General features: G+C 41.1%; 1 protein-coding gene across 2 annotated transcripts in view; it reads left to right on the top strand.

Annotated features, from left to right (window-relative positions):
• Window positions 1-18,022, top strand: part of sorcs3a (sortilin related VPS10 domain containing receptor 3a) — a 196,700-nt gene that overhangs the window by 64,360 nt on the left and 114,318 nt on the right. For both annotated transcript variants that reach the window (XM_037472426.2, XM_037472427.2), the window contains exon 2: window positions 14,841-14,908. In XM_037472426.2, the coding sequence (XP_037328323.1) occupies window positions 14,841-14,908 (68 nt within the window). The remainder of the gene's footprint in view (window positions 1-14,840; window positions 14,909-18,022) is intronic.

Below are 18,022 nucleotides of genomic sequence, written 5' to 3' on the forward strand. Positions count from 1 at the left end.
TGGTCTATGACCCAGACACGTAGGTTATTGTTGAACGCGGCAAAAACGATGCAAAAACGATGCAAGAGTGAAATTCATAATGAAAAAGTAAAAAAAGTGCTTTGATTATGTTTATATCTCCATAATAATTGCTTATTCTAGTAAAATATTTGGAGTTGGTGATCCTATATCAAAAGTTGCATTAACTAACTTAGATACCCAATGAAACGTAATGATTAGAAGAGTGCGTTTGTCAACGTTTCTTGCTGTATGTGTATGAAGCCAAACAATCTGCTAGCTAACAGCAGCACATTCACATATTGCTGAAAATCTACAAAACACATCACAAATCCCATTAACATAAGGGGATGAGAAACGCCAGTTGTATTTCATCAAACCCTTTGAAGGTGCATGGTGCTGCCATAATGAGTACACCTGGTGGATTTAGGTAACTCAGTTAACTTCCTTGCTCAAGGAAAGAATGACCTGTTATCCACTTTGTCATGTCAGGGATTTATATAAGGTGCTGTAACTTTGTTGCTCCAGAATTAGAGGGTTACCTGTTTGATTATAGCCAATCCACTCATCCAGACACCACTACAATACTGGGAGTAGCCTAAACCATGAAAAACATCCTAAGACCATTATCCCACCTTCAAAATATGTCAATATAATAATATAATATTTGCCTGCAGTATATAGTGTAACAAGGTAGTCTTCATTATTTTTTTATAGTTACATTTTAGGGGACCCCCCAAGAGTCCTAAGTCATTTCGAACCCTGCCTCCAACCCCATCAACCGTATTTACGCGCTGCACACCCCGTACAAACTCGCACAAAGACCCAGTCGGGAAATGAACAAATCATTTCCTTATGCAGGTCACGTGAAAAGGGATCCTAAAACTTAAACCCAGTCGGGAAATCAACGAATCATTTCTGTTTCCTTGACTGAGCCTATACAACATTTTCGATGCGCGGCCACGAGGAAATTAGCGAATCTCCCTTTGAGAGGACTCGTTACTTCCGAATCCTTGAGAAGATTCGTTTGAAATGAACGAAACGACACCCGACCCCTAATTTCTCCCCAGGAAAAATGTAATGCATGGGTTATATTGCAATGTAAATCGCTTTGCATAAAAGCGTCATCTAAATTACATTTAATGTAATGTGTAGAGGGTAAGAAACAAAGAGCAGAAAAAGAAAAATGGCATTTGTGGTTTCAGCTACCTACCACAATGGGGAAGAGGGAGGATACCAGCAAGATGGTGGAGCGGTATGGATTACAAAACATAGTGGTGTGAGGGGATACATAGATGAAAAGCTGTTAATGTGTGCTTAATAAAACATCAGTCAAGAGAGGCTTTGCTTGTATCCCATTTCAAAAACATGGTGCCACATGTTGACAATGATTGAATGTGTCATGTCGGGTAACTGGAATGTGTGAGCACACAATATTATCTAGTGCTCAATAGTAACAGAAACATGTATTGAGGTACAAGGTTGGAGTGACAATCGCAGAGCTGTACTCATCAGCATTTACCTTGCTCCCCTCATAAAACATTTGGTTCTGCTTCAATGTATTTTCTTCATGCAGGAGACTTGATAAGCAACCCATGTCTCATGTTGTTGTTTTTTGTACAAAACTTCATTATAGATTGGGATCAGTTTAGATCTTCTGCAAATTCACACAAACACAGCGATCTGGGTTTGCTCTTTTTTATCAGTAGCATTTGTAGATGGAATGAAATGGGAACAGAGTCCCATCTTCTCTACTTTGATCCTCAATTGAATAACTAAGTGAAAAATATGATGGTCAAAAATTAGAGCATGAACCAATCCAATCACATTTTTATCTATTTTTCTCTAAGGCCGCTGTATGACCTTTTCTTCCTCTAATTGGTTTACGGAAAGTCCCTCACAGCTGCATTAAAGCTTGGCTAGATAATAAAGGCTGTTTCAAATGTTCTTTTTTATTCCCCCATGTGAGGACTGAACTTGTAGCAGTCGTTCAAGCATGATTAAAAAAGTTATTTTTCATACATTTTGAAAATGTGTGCCTCTTTGAAAGTGAATTGAGGCTAATTGATTGCTCGGCTTACAAAATCAATTCAAATCAGATGTCTTGTGATGAAATTCTAAATGTGGTTTGGTGTGGAGCTAAATGTTTTGTAGATAGCAAGTCCTTTAGAAATGAGCTTTTTGGCATCATTGATCAGCTTATCAAGGATCTCTTCACATACGCAGGAAAGGTATGATCATAAAGCTTCCAGAAATGTCGGAGCACTGCTTGACTGGGTTTGCAATTATGTAATGTAATGCCAGAGCTGCAGTCTGTACTCCTTTCGTCTAGAGTATAGACCCAAATGCACCAACACAGTGCTACCTTTGTTCTGTTGCCTAAACATAATGGTAATTTGTTTCTATTACGCGATCATTTAACTTATTGTACATTACATCATCTTGAAAGGGAGACATGTGGGATAAATACTGTGGTATGTTCTAAGAAAACAACATTGAATTGGTTATTGGTAGTTTGTCATACTTATCTGTAGGTAATCCAGTGATGGTAACAGCCATTAGTACTTTCCAAACTTTACATTTTAAAGATGGTGGGCGATGATGGCGCGTGAAGTATGTGCTGCGCTGGGAACCGCAAGGTTGGTGGTGCAAATCCCGCCTGCTCCATGTGCCATGTTGAAGTGTCCCTGAGCAAGACACCTAACCCCCAATCGCTCCCCAGGCAAAAATGTAACGCATCGGTTATAATGCAAGGTAAGTTGCTTTGGATAAAAAAAGATTATTTTGCATCTAATTCAGAATAATGAAGGTACGGCTAATTCTGGATAGCGTGGAGGAGGTTTGGAAGCGCAGGTCCTTCAGTGTTCCTATATCATCAAAAATGGGCTCTACGAGAAATGTTTTGGGAACCACTGACTAACAACTTGTTAGGACGGAGCAGAGCAGGGTGAGATAAACGCGTACGATTGGCTTTTGGAGTGTTTAAAAGAGAAACCAGCCCAAATTGGATCGATGACACGTCATGTTTGCTACTGCAACTCACCAGCTTCTATTCAAATGGCGCTTTAGGGCTTTCAAAAACTCTGACATTTGCTCATGTAGTTTAGAACAGCTAACCAACAGTGATTTAATTAAGACTTACATTAAAATGCCGCTGAATTAGCAAACATCAGCTAACAGCTATGCAGGATTAGCCCCTGAAGCTCCCAGAGTTCAGTACTTGATGTGGAATCATATTGCAAGATGAAGCTGCTGAATTATAAATGACATGAAACTAATTACTGTGCTGAATATTGTCACATAATGATTCACCTGTTTAAAAATCTGCACATGAAGTCTATTTGCATTTAGCTGTTGACAGCTATTCCTCGGTTTTTCACAGCTGGCCAGGCCAAAGGAAAGATGCAAGGCCACAGACCTTGTGTGCTGACTCCAGTGACCATTAGTACCCTTTTGAATCCGTCAGTGCAGAACTATGACTTGTTACGGAACAGTGATTTCCACATATGAGGCAACCTTTAATTTCATGGGTGTTCAAGAAATGTTTTTTGGAGACTTGCATACCAGGGGCTTCACTCAGGATTCTCTGCTGAGTCCCAGAAATGACTCATTGGCTGTGAGAATGCTGGATCCTGGGCTTGTCAAAATGAATCACGTCATGCAACACATGGAACCAACTGTTTTGTTTGCTGGGCTGCTGTTCCTGGCACAACGTGATTCCCTCTCCCCATGAGCCGCCAGGGCAGGGCATGATGAGTTGAGATGTGCAGGCTTTCGGAATTCAAGTCACAAGCGCGTCATCAGCACCGGAGAGAAGCACTGTCTCTCTGGAACTTCTCCGCAGTGACAGTTCGTTCTTTCTATGCAACTAAAATACAGAAATGGAATAATATTGTTTCTTGTGTAAAAGTTTTGTTGCTTTTACACATTTGAAAAAATATCAACAGCAGATGTGACGCTCTGTCTAATACATTAAAAGTCAGTGCGCGCTACCTGGAGAAACGCCGTCGGTCGAAAAGGTCTAACGAAGGGGTGCTCACACTTAGTCGGCTCGCCAATTACTTTCCACAGAACTTTTGAATCCAAGTCATGGCAATCAACCGCCCCCTCCTTCTCGCCCGAATAATATTAATTCAGCAGTAGCTGTAACCAAGCGCTGCAAATCGGGAGCGCAAAGCGGATGAATATAAAAACAATAGAAGGGATCTACCGGCACTGCGTTGGTGAACGACCTGGTCCCCTTGGTTTGACACTTTATAATTAATAAATAATGTGTAATGATATTATTAGTAATTAATATGAAGTGAATGTATTTGAGTCCTCCACTTCACTGTTTACTAATGTGGATTTTCTTATTAGTGCTGGTCTTGCAGTTTGATATAGATGTTAAGAGAAAATGAGGTTTCTTAGAAATACTGCCAATGAAAGGAGAAAGAGCATAGACAGTAAAGGCAGTGGTCAAACATGCTGGATCAGACCAGTGGCAAATGCAGGCATGTGCACAGACATTTTGCGAGGCAGGTGCTCAAACCAAAACAAAAGAGCCCCCATTGCCAAAAGTATTCATGAAATTAAAAATACTAATAATAAAATAAATAAATAAATAACACAGAATTTCTTCCCTGTCCTTGTGCTTTTGGAGACTGTTGTCTTGGAATAATGCTGTAAATTTTGTAAATTAGATAAATCAATGCTGTCCATAATAATCAAGAGTGACTTACCAAAGACCTACCTTTAATTTCAATGATTGTATTCAATTAAACAAAACTAGTAAACTTGTCTGATTTGTAGAACAGTAAAACTGCCTATAAATTCTCTGCCTGTATCAGTAAATAGATAAGGCTTCAAAATCACAGATTTCGTGAGTTTTTTGTTTGTTTATTTCCTAGGAAACGTCAGAACAGTTGCGACGTAATGTTTTCAGCGGCGGAAATGTTGTGGCTCATCACCTAACAACATCTGGGGTTTGCACAACCACCGTCTTTGTGCGACGCTGCAGCCATTTGCCTCTTAGCAGTGCACGAGCACCAAGAGGAGGAGGAGGAGGGAGGGGCGGGGCTTGTGAGTGCCACAGATCATGTTGGAGCAAAATTATCACAAGAACTCAAATGCCGCCGTCGGATATCAAAACACATTTTGGGGGAATAGATGACAGAAAAAGTCATTTCTTTTCTTAAATATTGATGAATGAAGAAAAAAATGGGCTCCAGCAGGAGGGGCACTTTTCTCATCCAAGGCAAAGAGCAGGTGCTTGAGCACCACTAGGGGTCTATCTGTGCACGTGCCTAGGCAAAAAAATAACGGTTTTACGATATGCCGTGTTGGAACCAGCATAGCACTCTGGTATCTGCCAACCGAGCATTGTGACACGGATGTCAACGCATGCAGCCCCTGAGCCATCAGCGAGGTGGCCAGTCGAGCCTGGCCGATGCTGGGTGCTGAAGGGATAACACAAAGTCCATGAAAGGACAACATGTTACAATTTTAATCATAGACAGCTTTTAGTGTGTCAGCGGCATTTAGCTGGGGACACCTGCATCAGCTCAAAAGTGCTATCAGCAGTTCTTTGACGGGACCCCCCGCCCCCCCGGTTTTATCCCTCATAAAACCCCGTTAGTATTTACCATCCAGGGAGAGGAGACAGCGTCAGAGCTCAGGACAAATGTGATCAAGAGTTTGAGTGAGAGCCTGGTGGTAAGCTGCTCTCCTACTGCTTCCATAGTATATCAACTCTGAGGAGACTCGCTATAGAAGCCTTACTTCTCTCTTCTCCAGTTCTTCCTGCTAACAATGTTACCAGAGCTCAGTGAGGGTGTGAAAAAAAGGAATGAGGTGAAAAACATAATGACAGACTCCGACAGTCACCCGTTTTCTGAATGACAAGCAGTGTGCGCCTCTAATCAAAGACGATGTGTGCGTGTGTAATTTACTAACTTGTGCTAGAAGATGTTCTAGGATTTAGCTGTCAGGGTAATCCACCTTTTTGAGATTTAACATTAGTCCTGAACAGTAGTGAGTGTTTGCACCTCACCTCCACATGATTGTACTAGTCTGGCCAGCGTTCTTTTGAAGTGGGCAGTATCTGGCACAAAACTGAAATGAGTTTGGCAAGAGATTAAATGAACTTGAAACAGAAAAGTACCGTCATGTAATCCATTAATTTCAACAATGTAACTGTATTCTGTATTTGCACATATTCAAAATAAATTCATTCAAAATGATTCAGATTTACAAAATGAACGGTGCTTGTGATTACCTCATCAGGAGGTAAATCCTGAAAAACAGGAAGCTTTACAGAAAATTAAGCAGCACTCACTTCAACCTGAGGTGATAACTGATAGACTCGAGTCTGGAGGGATGTTTTTTGCTCTTGGCAAGTCTGGAGTTATAGTTGACAAGGCCAGTCTGAGGTCATGCTCAATGTCCAGTCTATTCCTGTGTTTAGTCTTCAGCTGAACCAGAGCTGAGAAGCCACACTCACAGAGATATGTAGCGCTGAAGGGTAGCAGGACTTCTACTGCTCGAGTGGCAAGGGAAGGATACTCGCTGATCACGCTGCTGTACTAGAACTTACCTCCATCAATTTCATTTTCAGCGTACGGTCACAGGACAGCTCCATCATCTGATTCTCTTGGTTGCTTAGCAATGTGACACTTTCTATGTCGATTCCAAACGGGTCACGTATCCAGTCGTCATCCCTCTGTTTCTCGGGAAAGTAGTCATTAAACCGCTCCAGAAGTTTATTCAGATGCGTCGTGATTGTTTTCTCCATTACATTCTTGTCTGCCGTGTCCAGCTGCTGTCCCTCATGACAGGCATTGGGGAACATGTCGAGTTGGCTTTTGGAAACATGACTTCCCCACACAGAGATCTTTTTTTTGAAAGCATCAATTTCTTCATGCTGTTAAAAAATGTTGTTCCCCTTCCCCTGCGTAGACAGACTTAATCCGTTTAATTGTTCAAACACATCAGCGAGGTAAGCAATGTGTGCGAGCCACACACTGTCGCCAATCAGGACAGTTTGAGCAATATAGTCCATCTTTCAATGTTAGGCACTCGTTTCTCCCCATGCACACATCAGTTACTGTTTGCTTATTAGCAAACATGAATTACTACATTGATAAAAAAAGGAAATTCTTCGAAGATCTCTCAGTTTTGCCTCACTATGCCTTCATGTATTAAGGATAATGTGAGAAATTTGATGCAGTGGAGCAAAAAAGCTAAAAAGATAGTATTTACTTTGCTTGACCTCGTCAAGCGCTGGCCTGAGAGACAGATGCACAATGGGACAGAAAAACTGGGGGCCAACAGTAACGGCTTGATCTTGAAAAGACTAAAATAGCAAATCAAGATCATCAAAGTTACTATCTCATGAAGTGGGTTTTTTTTCACAGTCAGTTAAACTTAATTAGGTGTTATGAGGTTGATGGCTTACACTGTCCAAGGAGGATGAAAAAAATAAAAGGACAAACCTTGAAATACACCTAGAAAATCTGAAGGACTGTAGCGTTTTTATTTTTAAAATGAATCATCCCATCAGCTTGCAGAAAATTCTTCAAAATGGAAGCAAACGTCACATCCAGCCACACATCATACTTAGTATATCGGCAGTCAGCTCATAGCAGTGAAGCAAGAGGTCTGAGTTAAGGAAATCATTTTTCAATTTCCTTTTACAGTAAGGTGCATTTCAGCCTTTTCATATCACCCATGCCAGAATATCCTTACTCTTGACAAATTACTAATCCTTTCTGAAGGAGATAGCAGCAGCTCTCTGTCGACTGTGGATCAACAATGGTTGGAGCTGTGAGCACTTGCAACGTTTTCCACACGGGGGTTGTTATGGTAACGTTTCTATCTAAAGTCCTTTAAGCTGATGGAGAATATAGTGTGCTTCCACAAAATGGAGAAGGCCTGCAGATTTTAATGTGAAATGTCATTCCTTCCCCAGTCTACAATCCAGCTGAGGTAGTCAAGCAGACCCCTGTCATGCTTGCAACTTGATTGGTTTACATAATGCATTGATGAAATCTTTAATATTTGAAATGTTGGGGTGTGTAGTCGGTGGACCCAAAAGCACGCACACAACAGCTTCTTCAGCCATTTACTTTTATTTTTCCGCCGTACCAGGGAGGTGAACAAAAAACAAAACAAACGCAGAAGAGATATTCAGATATTCCGAAAGGGGAAACAAGGTGCTCCTCGCGCTCACAGAAGTCAGGAGGGCAACTCCCCCGACGTTGTGTAGTCCGAGGGGATGGAGCAGGGTTCTGGTGTGGAAAATCAGAGGTCCGACACCATAATCAAAAGTCTTGTACCAACGTGTACTTCGTGGTTCTGGCACTGCAGGACTCAAAAACTAAAAACGTGCAAACAGGTGAACAAACTCTGCTTGATACGAAAACACACCTGGGACCAGCCTGGGAATTGGGACGACCTGTCGACTGGCCTGGGAACATTGAAACCTTTATACCCGCCACAGGTGATTTCTGCAATGAGCCACAGCTGAGCTCTCAAGAGAGGGGCGGGGCCGAAGGCGGGACACAGAGGTAGAAACTAGATTGACAAAACAGAACAAAAACACAGACATGGCAAAAAAAACAATGTATATGCAGATCGGGTCCCTAACATTGAAAGATTCCTTTCTCTGAAAAACAGGTTTTTGTTTTTTCACTTGCAAGTTTGACGTTCACATTCCTCTGGTGAATGTCCACAGTATCTCTGGTGAATTGATCACACAACAAAAATTTGATATCGTGATAGATTTCACATGGAAAGCAAGTGACGGGGTCGCAACTGCATAATGATGAGCTTATTTTTAGGCAAATGAGAGCGATGATTTGCAAACCAATGGGCTAGAGCCATATAAAAAAGTGTGCACGTGTCGCAACTCTCTTTTTCTATTGCTCTGCAATGAGCCAATCACTGAAATAGTGTGGGAACAAGCGAGATTCAAAATTACGAGGGGAAGAGGGAAACGGCGAGCCCTGATAGACAGAGATAAAGGGGCTTCAGTTGGGAGGAATATCCACAGTCAACGTAATAATGGTGGGCTGGGATAGTTCGGGGAGAAAAAGAGGAAGAAGGGACAATACATGGAAGATGCAAAAAATGTGGGAGTACTTCTTTCCGCAGAGGAATAAGAGGAAGGAGGGGTGTGATGAGGGAAGTGATTCAGAAACAGAAAGATGGAGACGGGGAGCCTGAGAGGGAGGGCGAAGAGGCAGAGTGATGGACAGGGGGAAAAAACATGTGGAAGCTGCAAAGAAGCTGAGTGAGTGATGTCCACAATGCTGCAGTCTTCTCCCTGGTGAGGCCTTTATGGGACTAGAGCACGCCAGCACCTAAAGCACTTATACATGCAATCTCATTTTATATCTTAATTTACTCCTTTTCATCTCCCTATGGCATTCATTTCCAACGTGTTACATGTATTTAATTTGTGCATAACACCGATAAGTTAATTGCAACACTCAAGAGTGAAGCTTAAACCATAACCTTAACCATAACCTTGGGTTTTTGTCTTACTTTGCCGTTGGCCAAGATAGTTAAGAAGCAATTTCCATTCAAGACTATTCTCTCTATAGCTTTATAAGTGGTTAATGGTGCGGCATTTTACAGAACAGTATATGTATTGGCGGTGCCTTGGATCAACATGTTACCCTTGACTGCACAGCCAACAGAAACATACAGTTTAGTAGAGAGGCACACCAGTGTCTGTCACAGGCAAGAGACTACTGTGACACACCAAGCACCAGTTCTTCAGGGTTAAGCTCCATCCATCAATCCAACCATTCATCCATCCATGCATACATACATCAAACCACTTAACTATCCATCCAACCAACCATCCAATGACTGATCCATCCATCCACCCATCCGTCATCTATCCACTTACACATCCATCCATATTCGTCCATCCAACCACATATCCATCTATGCATTCGCTTATCCATCCATCCATCCATCATCCATGCACTCGCTTATCCATCCATCTACCATTCATCATCTATGCATCCTTTCATCCATCCATACATCATCTATAAATCCTTCTTCCCTGCCAGGGAATGACAGAATCACATAGAGAGAGAGACAGAGAGAGAGAAGATCGCTGACTGCCATTTCCTCCTACAGTCTCGGAGCCACACCAGGTGACCTGGAACTCCGAATGATCCGGTTCTTGCCAGCAGGCTCCTGGGGGGAGAAGCCTGCTCTGAGAGGGTTGGCACACAGCTGACACATGTAGTAGTCTGTTCTGTTGCCAGTGTGTGCAGCCACTGGGAGATTTCTAAAAGGCCCTTACCCCGGAAACTGAGGCTTGCTGCTGCGGAACTAGTAACTAGGTTTAAAGTTCATGGGACAGAAAACCGAGAAAAGACAGTGGTGTCTTGTATGTCCAATACTCTTCATTGCGTTTGCTGTCTTCAGCTCAGCTCTTTTTTGTCTCCATTTATGATCCGAAACGTTTACCCACCGTCTCACTGTGTGTTTATCTACTCACTCAGTGCGTCTGCCTTGATGGCAGCTCCGTCACCACCACTTGATATCTTGTCTCATAAACAGCTCTTGCCAATTGAAGGTAATTGCTAAGCTGTCGACATGCTATTGAGAGGCTTAATCACTTCTAGATAATGATCTGTTCCAGCTGCCATTTTGTTGTCTAATGTCCTGACAAGTGTTTGCAGACTACTAAAAGCTTGTTTTTTGTTGTGTGTATGAGACAGACGTCTTGTAGAGAGAGCTCTTTAGTTCAGAACGAAGCATACAGTCTTTGGAATTGAAGTATAAAGTTTCTGAAATGATGTATTAGAGAAGCTGGATTCAAGAAAATATTTTTTTGCATGGCATTGATTGGCAACTTGCCCCTGTCGCCTCGAAGTGAAATGAATTATGTAGCAGGATTCATGAACAAAATGTAAAATAATGCTGCACATGCTAATGTTTCGCCTCAGCGCAATTACATATTTAAGAATTTGAGTTCGTATTTAATAATCCAAATCAGTTTTAAGTTTCTTTTTAATAAATACAGTGCAGATTTGATCATGTAGCATAATATTTCATAATTACTAACATTTTAGATTCATAGATATTATTTACTTCACTTAAAAGAAGCAGTTTGAAGGATCTGTCAGCATCTAGCGCAGGGCTATTCAATTAACATTTAATGAGGTTCAGTTAGAGAGAATTTTCCCCATCAAAAGGTCTAGAAAATCTCAATAACTCGCAGTGTAATAGTCCCATATACATCGAAGTTGTATCAACATCTGTATGAAGTAAACAATTAACAGTCAAATTAAATGAGGTGCAATTGAATATCTCAATAGGTTTTCAAAAAAGAACTAAATAAACAATATATAAATAATACTCTTACTCTCATTTAAACTCAGTTCATTTAGGTGTAAAGTGATAATAATATTTAGATACAAAATTATATATATTCTCATCTTCTCATACAATAAAAAGGTGCAGTTGCCATTGAAACCACTTGTCTTAAGTCTATTTCCTTACATTACTGTTGGGGAATGAATTAATAGGTCAAGTTTCTGATCATATCAAACCCTTCTTTTGTTTTTTCTGTGTCTCTTCATTTTGCATGTAAGTGGGTACGTTCTCTGAAAATATGTGTGCTTAGTGATGCTTCATATTGTCTCTGAACATATTTAAGACATCTTGGTTTTAAAGGAATGAACATTCAAGAGTCTGAGTTTGTCAAAGTCTGAAGAACGAGAATTGCCTCATTGACCACGTTTGTCTTCTTGTAGAACGACACTTGAAATAACGTCTTTTGTAGATTGTGATACAAATATTTGATCGGACGAGTGGCATCATGTGGTATGATTTAGAACAGTGGTTCTCAACTTGTCTGGCTCCGGGACCCACCTTTACCCCTTAATGACGAGCCGCGACCCAATTCGATCGGTCAACGGGGGGGGTGTGCTTCCGCGCTCGTCGACGGGGGGGTGCTTCCGCGTTCGCTGGCGGTGTCGACAGGGGGGGGGGGGTGCTTCCGCGTTCTAATTGCCGCGCTGACTGAAAATATGGACGGACGAGCCGGAAAAACACCGACACTCTGCTACAGTTTTGAAAGTTTTTTTCCATGCAATGACCCACTAAAAACGGTTGAGAAACACTGATTTAGAACACACTTAATTTGTGGCTGTATTTCGTGGGCCGCTGAACTGTAAAAGCACCGTTTCAAATACAAATATTCTGTCAAAATATGATAATTATCTATCAGTTCTAGGCCATTATGAGTTGGAGAATCAGATTTATAATTATGTTGACATTATCCTATAATTAACATCTAAATTAAAGGGAATTCTAAATGTATTCCTTTAACAATATCAGCAACATTTAAATTGTATATTGATTTAATTGAATAACAATACATTGATGAAAATCTTAAGGTTGTTATTCGACCTCCTCGTGTTACAGTCCTCAATGGCTTCACTGTGGAGAGATGTTTTCCACATGGAACCATTTCTTCTATATCATTCACACCGTTATTTGTCCCTATTAGTAGTCTGCAGCAGGTCCCTTTATTGGGCTGTGCTTCTTCTTTGAGGACTGCGAGATGTCTAGTTATGCAAATAAATTATATTCACCAAGAATTGCTGAAGGAACAGGGCTATAGCAAGTACAATGTGACTGACAACTGATGTGCTAAAATGAAGTCAACTGGGGATTCAGAAAAGGAGAGTGCACTTGAAATAGAGGCTCTGTGCCACAGATTTGTTCCATTACACCCACTGCTTGACGATCTTTAAAATTCCCGACCCCTTTCCATTCAGGTATGTGGCTTAATGCAAGAGATATTCTTGAAAGATGAATTTTAAGGTTAGCTAAAACACATTTATATTTTCTTCAGAAGCATTTGCAGTGTTTCTCTTTTTCAGCTGGATTTTTAAATTAGACTGTCAGCTGAGGATGAGACAACTAGTGCCTGTGTGCCCCCCAAAAGCAGAGAAAAACACAACTTTTCTACATAACCTTATACCCTCTCCTCTGCATAGCAAACAACCCTAGATTCAGTTTTTGTTTGTGATGAAGTCAATGGACAAGAATCCATTTTCATCTTCTTTAACGTTGTCCTGTTGCTGGCACTGCTTGGCCTGAAACACATGTTCACAATTTTACTTGAAGGATCGCTTGGGCATGTTTCACACCTTCCCACAGAGATCCTGGTCAGTTTGCTTTAAACAAGCATGAAATTATTGCATGGAGTGAAATGCTAACAACAGACATGGGTGATAATGAGCAAAAGTAACAGTAATTTAGAGGTAGCAGTAGCAGTAAAGGTAAAACAGCAGAAAGCAAATTTTCCCATGCTTGCAAAAAGCATAGTTATGTAAAAGAGGATTAGCTCAGTTTATGTATGTGATTTGTGCAATTATATATATTTGTTTCAATTATTTTCCTACATCTGACTACAGCAAATATCAGTCATGGATGTTAGCCAAGGTCCCTCTGAGGCAAGGTTGAACAGAGCGGAGGATCACTGCTGAGCACTGATCCAGTCACAACAGACTTGGCCTAGTCTTTTTTCTCTGAGGACGGGGCAGTAAGACAGTGCTTATTAAAGTGCCTTGCCTGCTAAAAATCTCCCCAAAAGACCAAAGACCAAAGCTGTGAACACGGACGCTGTTGGATCAGGCTTGACCAAAGGGAGCATGCATGGCAAGACAAATGAACATTAATTGCATTTTTATTTACTCAAATGGTAATCTATAACGACCTTGTAATTCCAACAAGTGATGTCTTTAAGCTAAGATTGTTGATTATCTATTTTAACAAAGTTAAAATCACCAACCAATACATTTCAATTTTAAGCCAAAAGAACCAGTGACTAAGACTGTGTTGATGAACTTCTCCAATCAGGAATCAGGAAACGTTTATTGCCATGATATGGCAACAGACAACATACAGACAATAGTAGATAAGATAAAAATATAATAAAATATAATGAAATATATGCTATCGGTTAGTAATCTGAAACTATGGGTTAGTTAAGCACAAGCCAACAGAAAGTAACAAGTGAAAGTGACTACAGTCTTTCAATAATCTATTTATCATCCACCTTTGGTAGCAGGTGATGTGGTCAAGTACAATGGGATATACTGTGCAGGGACTTTTTAGTCCACAAAGTTGTTGTACTGGAAGCTCGTTCAAAAAAAAAACTTTTAGTAAGTGGGTTTATAAAATCTTGTGAGCACTTCAGCAGCCTCTAGCTCGCCCCCTAATTCTCTCATCAGTTGGTGCATTTACGGTTGCGTTTTTATGTTGAATGAATAGAAAAGTGGAAGTGCACCGATAGAAGCAGGACGAAAACAAACAATGTTAAAAGGACTGTGTGTTCATTAAGGCCCATAAAAAACAGAGGACACACGACCCACACATAAACAAACACGACATTGGACACTATCATTTTTGTACGTTATATATAGTATGTATTTGTATACATGCATAAACCAGCAACTTTAACAAGCACATCTTCTTTTGCTAATCCAATTACATTACATGTCATTTAGCTGACGCTTTTATCCAAAGCGACTTACAGTGCATTATAACCCATGAGTTACATTTTCCATGGGCAGCAATTAGGGGTTGTGGTGTCTCACAGCGCATCACACTACTCCATGCGCCACCATCGCCACAATTACTAAAAGCTCACCACCATTGGTGCAACTGGGGAAGGCTTACCTTCACTTGAGAATAAGAACCCTGAGAAATCTGAACATCTGTTTGTGAGTGTTTTAGAAAAGTCAATGTTGCTGCTGTGAAGAGATAATAATAACTCTGAAAGTCTGATGTAAAGATTGTAATGGTAAAATGTTCTCTCTTGGCAGGTGATCCTGATCCTAACCAAGCTGTATGACTTTCATATTGGCAGCGTCACTGAGAGCACTCTTTGGAGGTGAGTACAAAGCAGATTTTTTTTAAATTAAAGTAATCCCCCCCCTTCAACCGCAATGGTCTGGCCCACATTTGAAGTGGGCTGCGTTTGGCCCGAACCTGAAATGAGTTTGAGACCTCTGATTCACTTCCTTTCGGAGCCAGCCTAAATTGGTCACTTCAAGAATAAAGACCTGTATGGGAGGAAGGGGAGTCTAGTCGGATTGCCTTGTTGAATTACGTGTTCTTTTACCTGGGCAGCCCAGAAAAAATCCCAAAAGTAAGACCTGATTTTATTCTTTCTCAGTTTGTTGTTAGGCTCTCCAGAGACACAGATGTATCTGTATAAGCACTGGATAAGTGAGTTTTTCACAATTTGTTCCCTTTAGATCAAATGCTAGGACACTTCACCTCTGTTTCCAAACCACTCATCTCTCTTCCCACCTGTTTGCAATCACTATGTGTCTTTCCTTCTTCGGCTCCTCTTGTGTTGTTAACTGAGTGTTCTGGTGTCACACGCGGTCAAACAGGGCACTCAGTGTGGCGAATTCCGTTTACAATGTTCCTGTTTCAGCATACTATCTGATGTACTCACCATCCTTGGCCCTCCCGGGAAAAAAATAAACACGCAGAGCATGCACACACACTAAAAATACACAACCAAAATGGATGGAACCCATTTCCAATGTGGCTTGTGTAACATCAATACAGTTATTCCTTTGTCTCAGTTTTAGGATGATGCCACACACATAACAGAGTCCTCCTGGACATGAATTGGCCTGGTTTTCCAGGGAAACAGTCTACTTTAGGGCAATTGAATCCCATGGTAATGGGCCATTTGCCAAACCTCCAGGACAGCGATTGCGCTCTCACAGATTTGAGCAACTAGTAACTAATTAGGCCCAGTAGATCTGTTAAATGTTGGACTCATGCAGTAGAGTGATAGTTAATTGTGTGTTTTTGACTTTTTTTCCCAAGCCTTTCCAAAACACAAAAATAAAAAATAGTCAGTTGTGTAAGTCAATCGCATATTTTTTGAGAGGCAATATGCCCCCACTATAAAAGGGTGTCTCTGCACTCTGGGATGAGCAGAACATGCACCTGTCCATTTAGAGATTCTGGCCTATCCTGCTTCTTAAATGACTTAAAAAACATCCAAATGATGACATTTCAAAGTCTATTATACTACTTTATCCCATGTGAGAAAATAATACATCGGATACCTATACTGACATAGACAGTTTAACAACTAAGGAACAAAAGGAGGCCACATACTTCAATGGAAGTAAAAGTTTCAACCTACAGAGGGGACACCCCAACAATTATGTGGCAGGCCAGTACATTTTTCTGAAATTACATTTCTGCAACTCAAAAGGCTTCAATATCTTGTGTGGTTCCCACATGGTTGTATGCATGCTTAAAAACAGCGCGGCAAGCTCCTAATAAGTCGACAGATCTGGGAGGACATCCCACAAGACTCTAAGGGCATCAGTGAGCTAAAGTTTGAGGAGGAACCTGGCGGCGTCTGATGGACCGAAACATAATGTCCCAGTGGTGTTCTATCGGGTTCAGGTCAGGTGATCGTGAGGGCCATTCAATTGTATGAATTCCTTCATCCTCCAGGTACTACCTGCATACTCTTGCCAATGAAGGTTGAGCATTGTTGTGAATCAGGATGAACCCAGGACCTACTGCACCAGCGTAGATAATGTACACATTGCCCCGAGTATTCCATATCACTGCGCATTCAAAGTAACAGGTTCGATTTTGCGCGACCTTTAGTTGACATTTTTGCTTTTAGCTTGGTGTCGATCGCCAGAAAACATCCGGAAATCCCACAAATGATTGTTTTGAGGGAATGCGAGCTGTCGCAACCGGACAATTAAGGTGGATGTCATGAGCGATGTGAATGAATGAGATGGTGCGGTACCCAATGCTGTTTACATGCACATATGGGGACTATTTTTCCTCTAGACTGAAGAAATGTGATACAAAACGTTTGGTGGCTACAACTATTTTGTGCTGAAAGGCAGCTATTTACTTACCATTTATAAATTCGCTGGTAACCGTGGTATAAAAGCAATCAGGTATTTGAGGCAGAGGCTTGAGGCCTAATCACACCCTCGAACTGTTACATGATTTGGCGATAAAGTCCAGTACCTTATTAGACAATACCTTTGTAATTTGGAACAGAGTTGTAATTTGGAACAGAGTTATGTTTTGGTATTTGATGACAATCCAGTCCACTGAGACAGATCACTACGATCTGTATCGCTAAACCATCTTCAAACTCAGGCTCAATTCAAAGTCAAGTAAACTTCAAGAAAATGGGATTTAACATTATTTGTAGATTTGCAAATCTGTTCACTTTGATGAGTCCCTTTTGCACAAACACCCCCAGACATCACAGCCACCACAGATGGCAGGGAGAGGACATAATGTAGCCTAAAGGGTAGGTGAAAACCAGCATAATTCAAACTGAATGGATTTGCAATATACTTGTGTGAGAAGAAACTTTGGTTCCTCTCCACACATTATACATTATATTATAGCAGGAGTGTCAAACTCATTTCCGGTTTGGGCCAGATACTGCCCACTTCGACCGAACGCAGGGCCACTGGCGGTATGGCTGACGGGGGGTGTGCGCTGACGATCCGAACAGCGAACGGTACGGCTTTTCTGACGGTTTGCTGATGGTGCGGCTGTCACCCGGCGGGCCTTACGCACTCGGGCCACACCGGACAGGCTGCCGGACACCAACGGTGGGCCATGAGTTTGACATATGTGTACAGTATTGTTAAATATGACATGTTTTGGTTGTCAAATTTCAATGGCTTTCTTTATAATCCATGGTCTCAGCATCCCCAATAACCAACGTATATGGTTTTATTATAAAAAATAAATGTTTTCTATACAGCCGTACCCTTGTTTGCCTTCCAATAAAATACAAGACTGAACTGCTTCTATCGTTTGCTAATTTCATCTGATCACACTGAAAGCTTTAGTGTATTCAACGACCACAAAAACACAACCCAATGAGTACAATGAGTACAATACAACTATTTGCAGCACTCAGCAATGTTCTACAGTATGTCTTAACATACTTTTTTCTGCCTCACAAATACGTGACGATTGA

This window comes from Pungitius pungitius, chromosome 9, assembly GCF_949316345.1.
Source record: "Pungitius pungitius chromosome 9, fPunPun2.1, whole genome shotgun sequence".
Classification (NCBI taxonomy): Eukaryota; Metazoa; Chordata; class Actinopteri; order Perciformes; family Gasterosteidae; genus Pungitius; species Pungitius pungitius.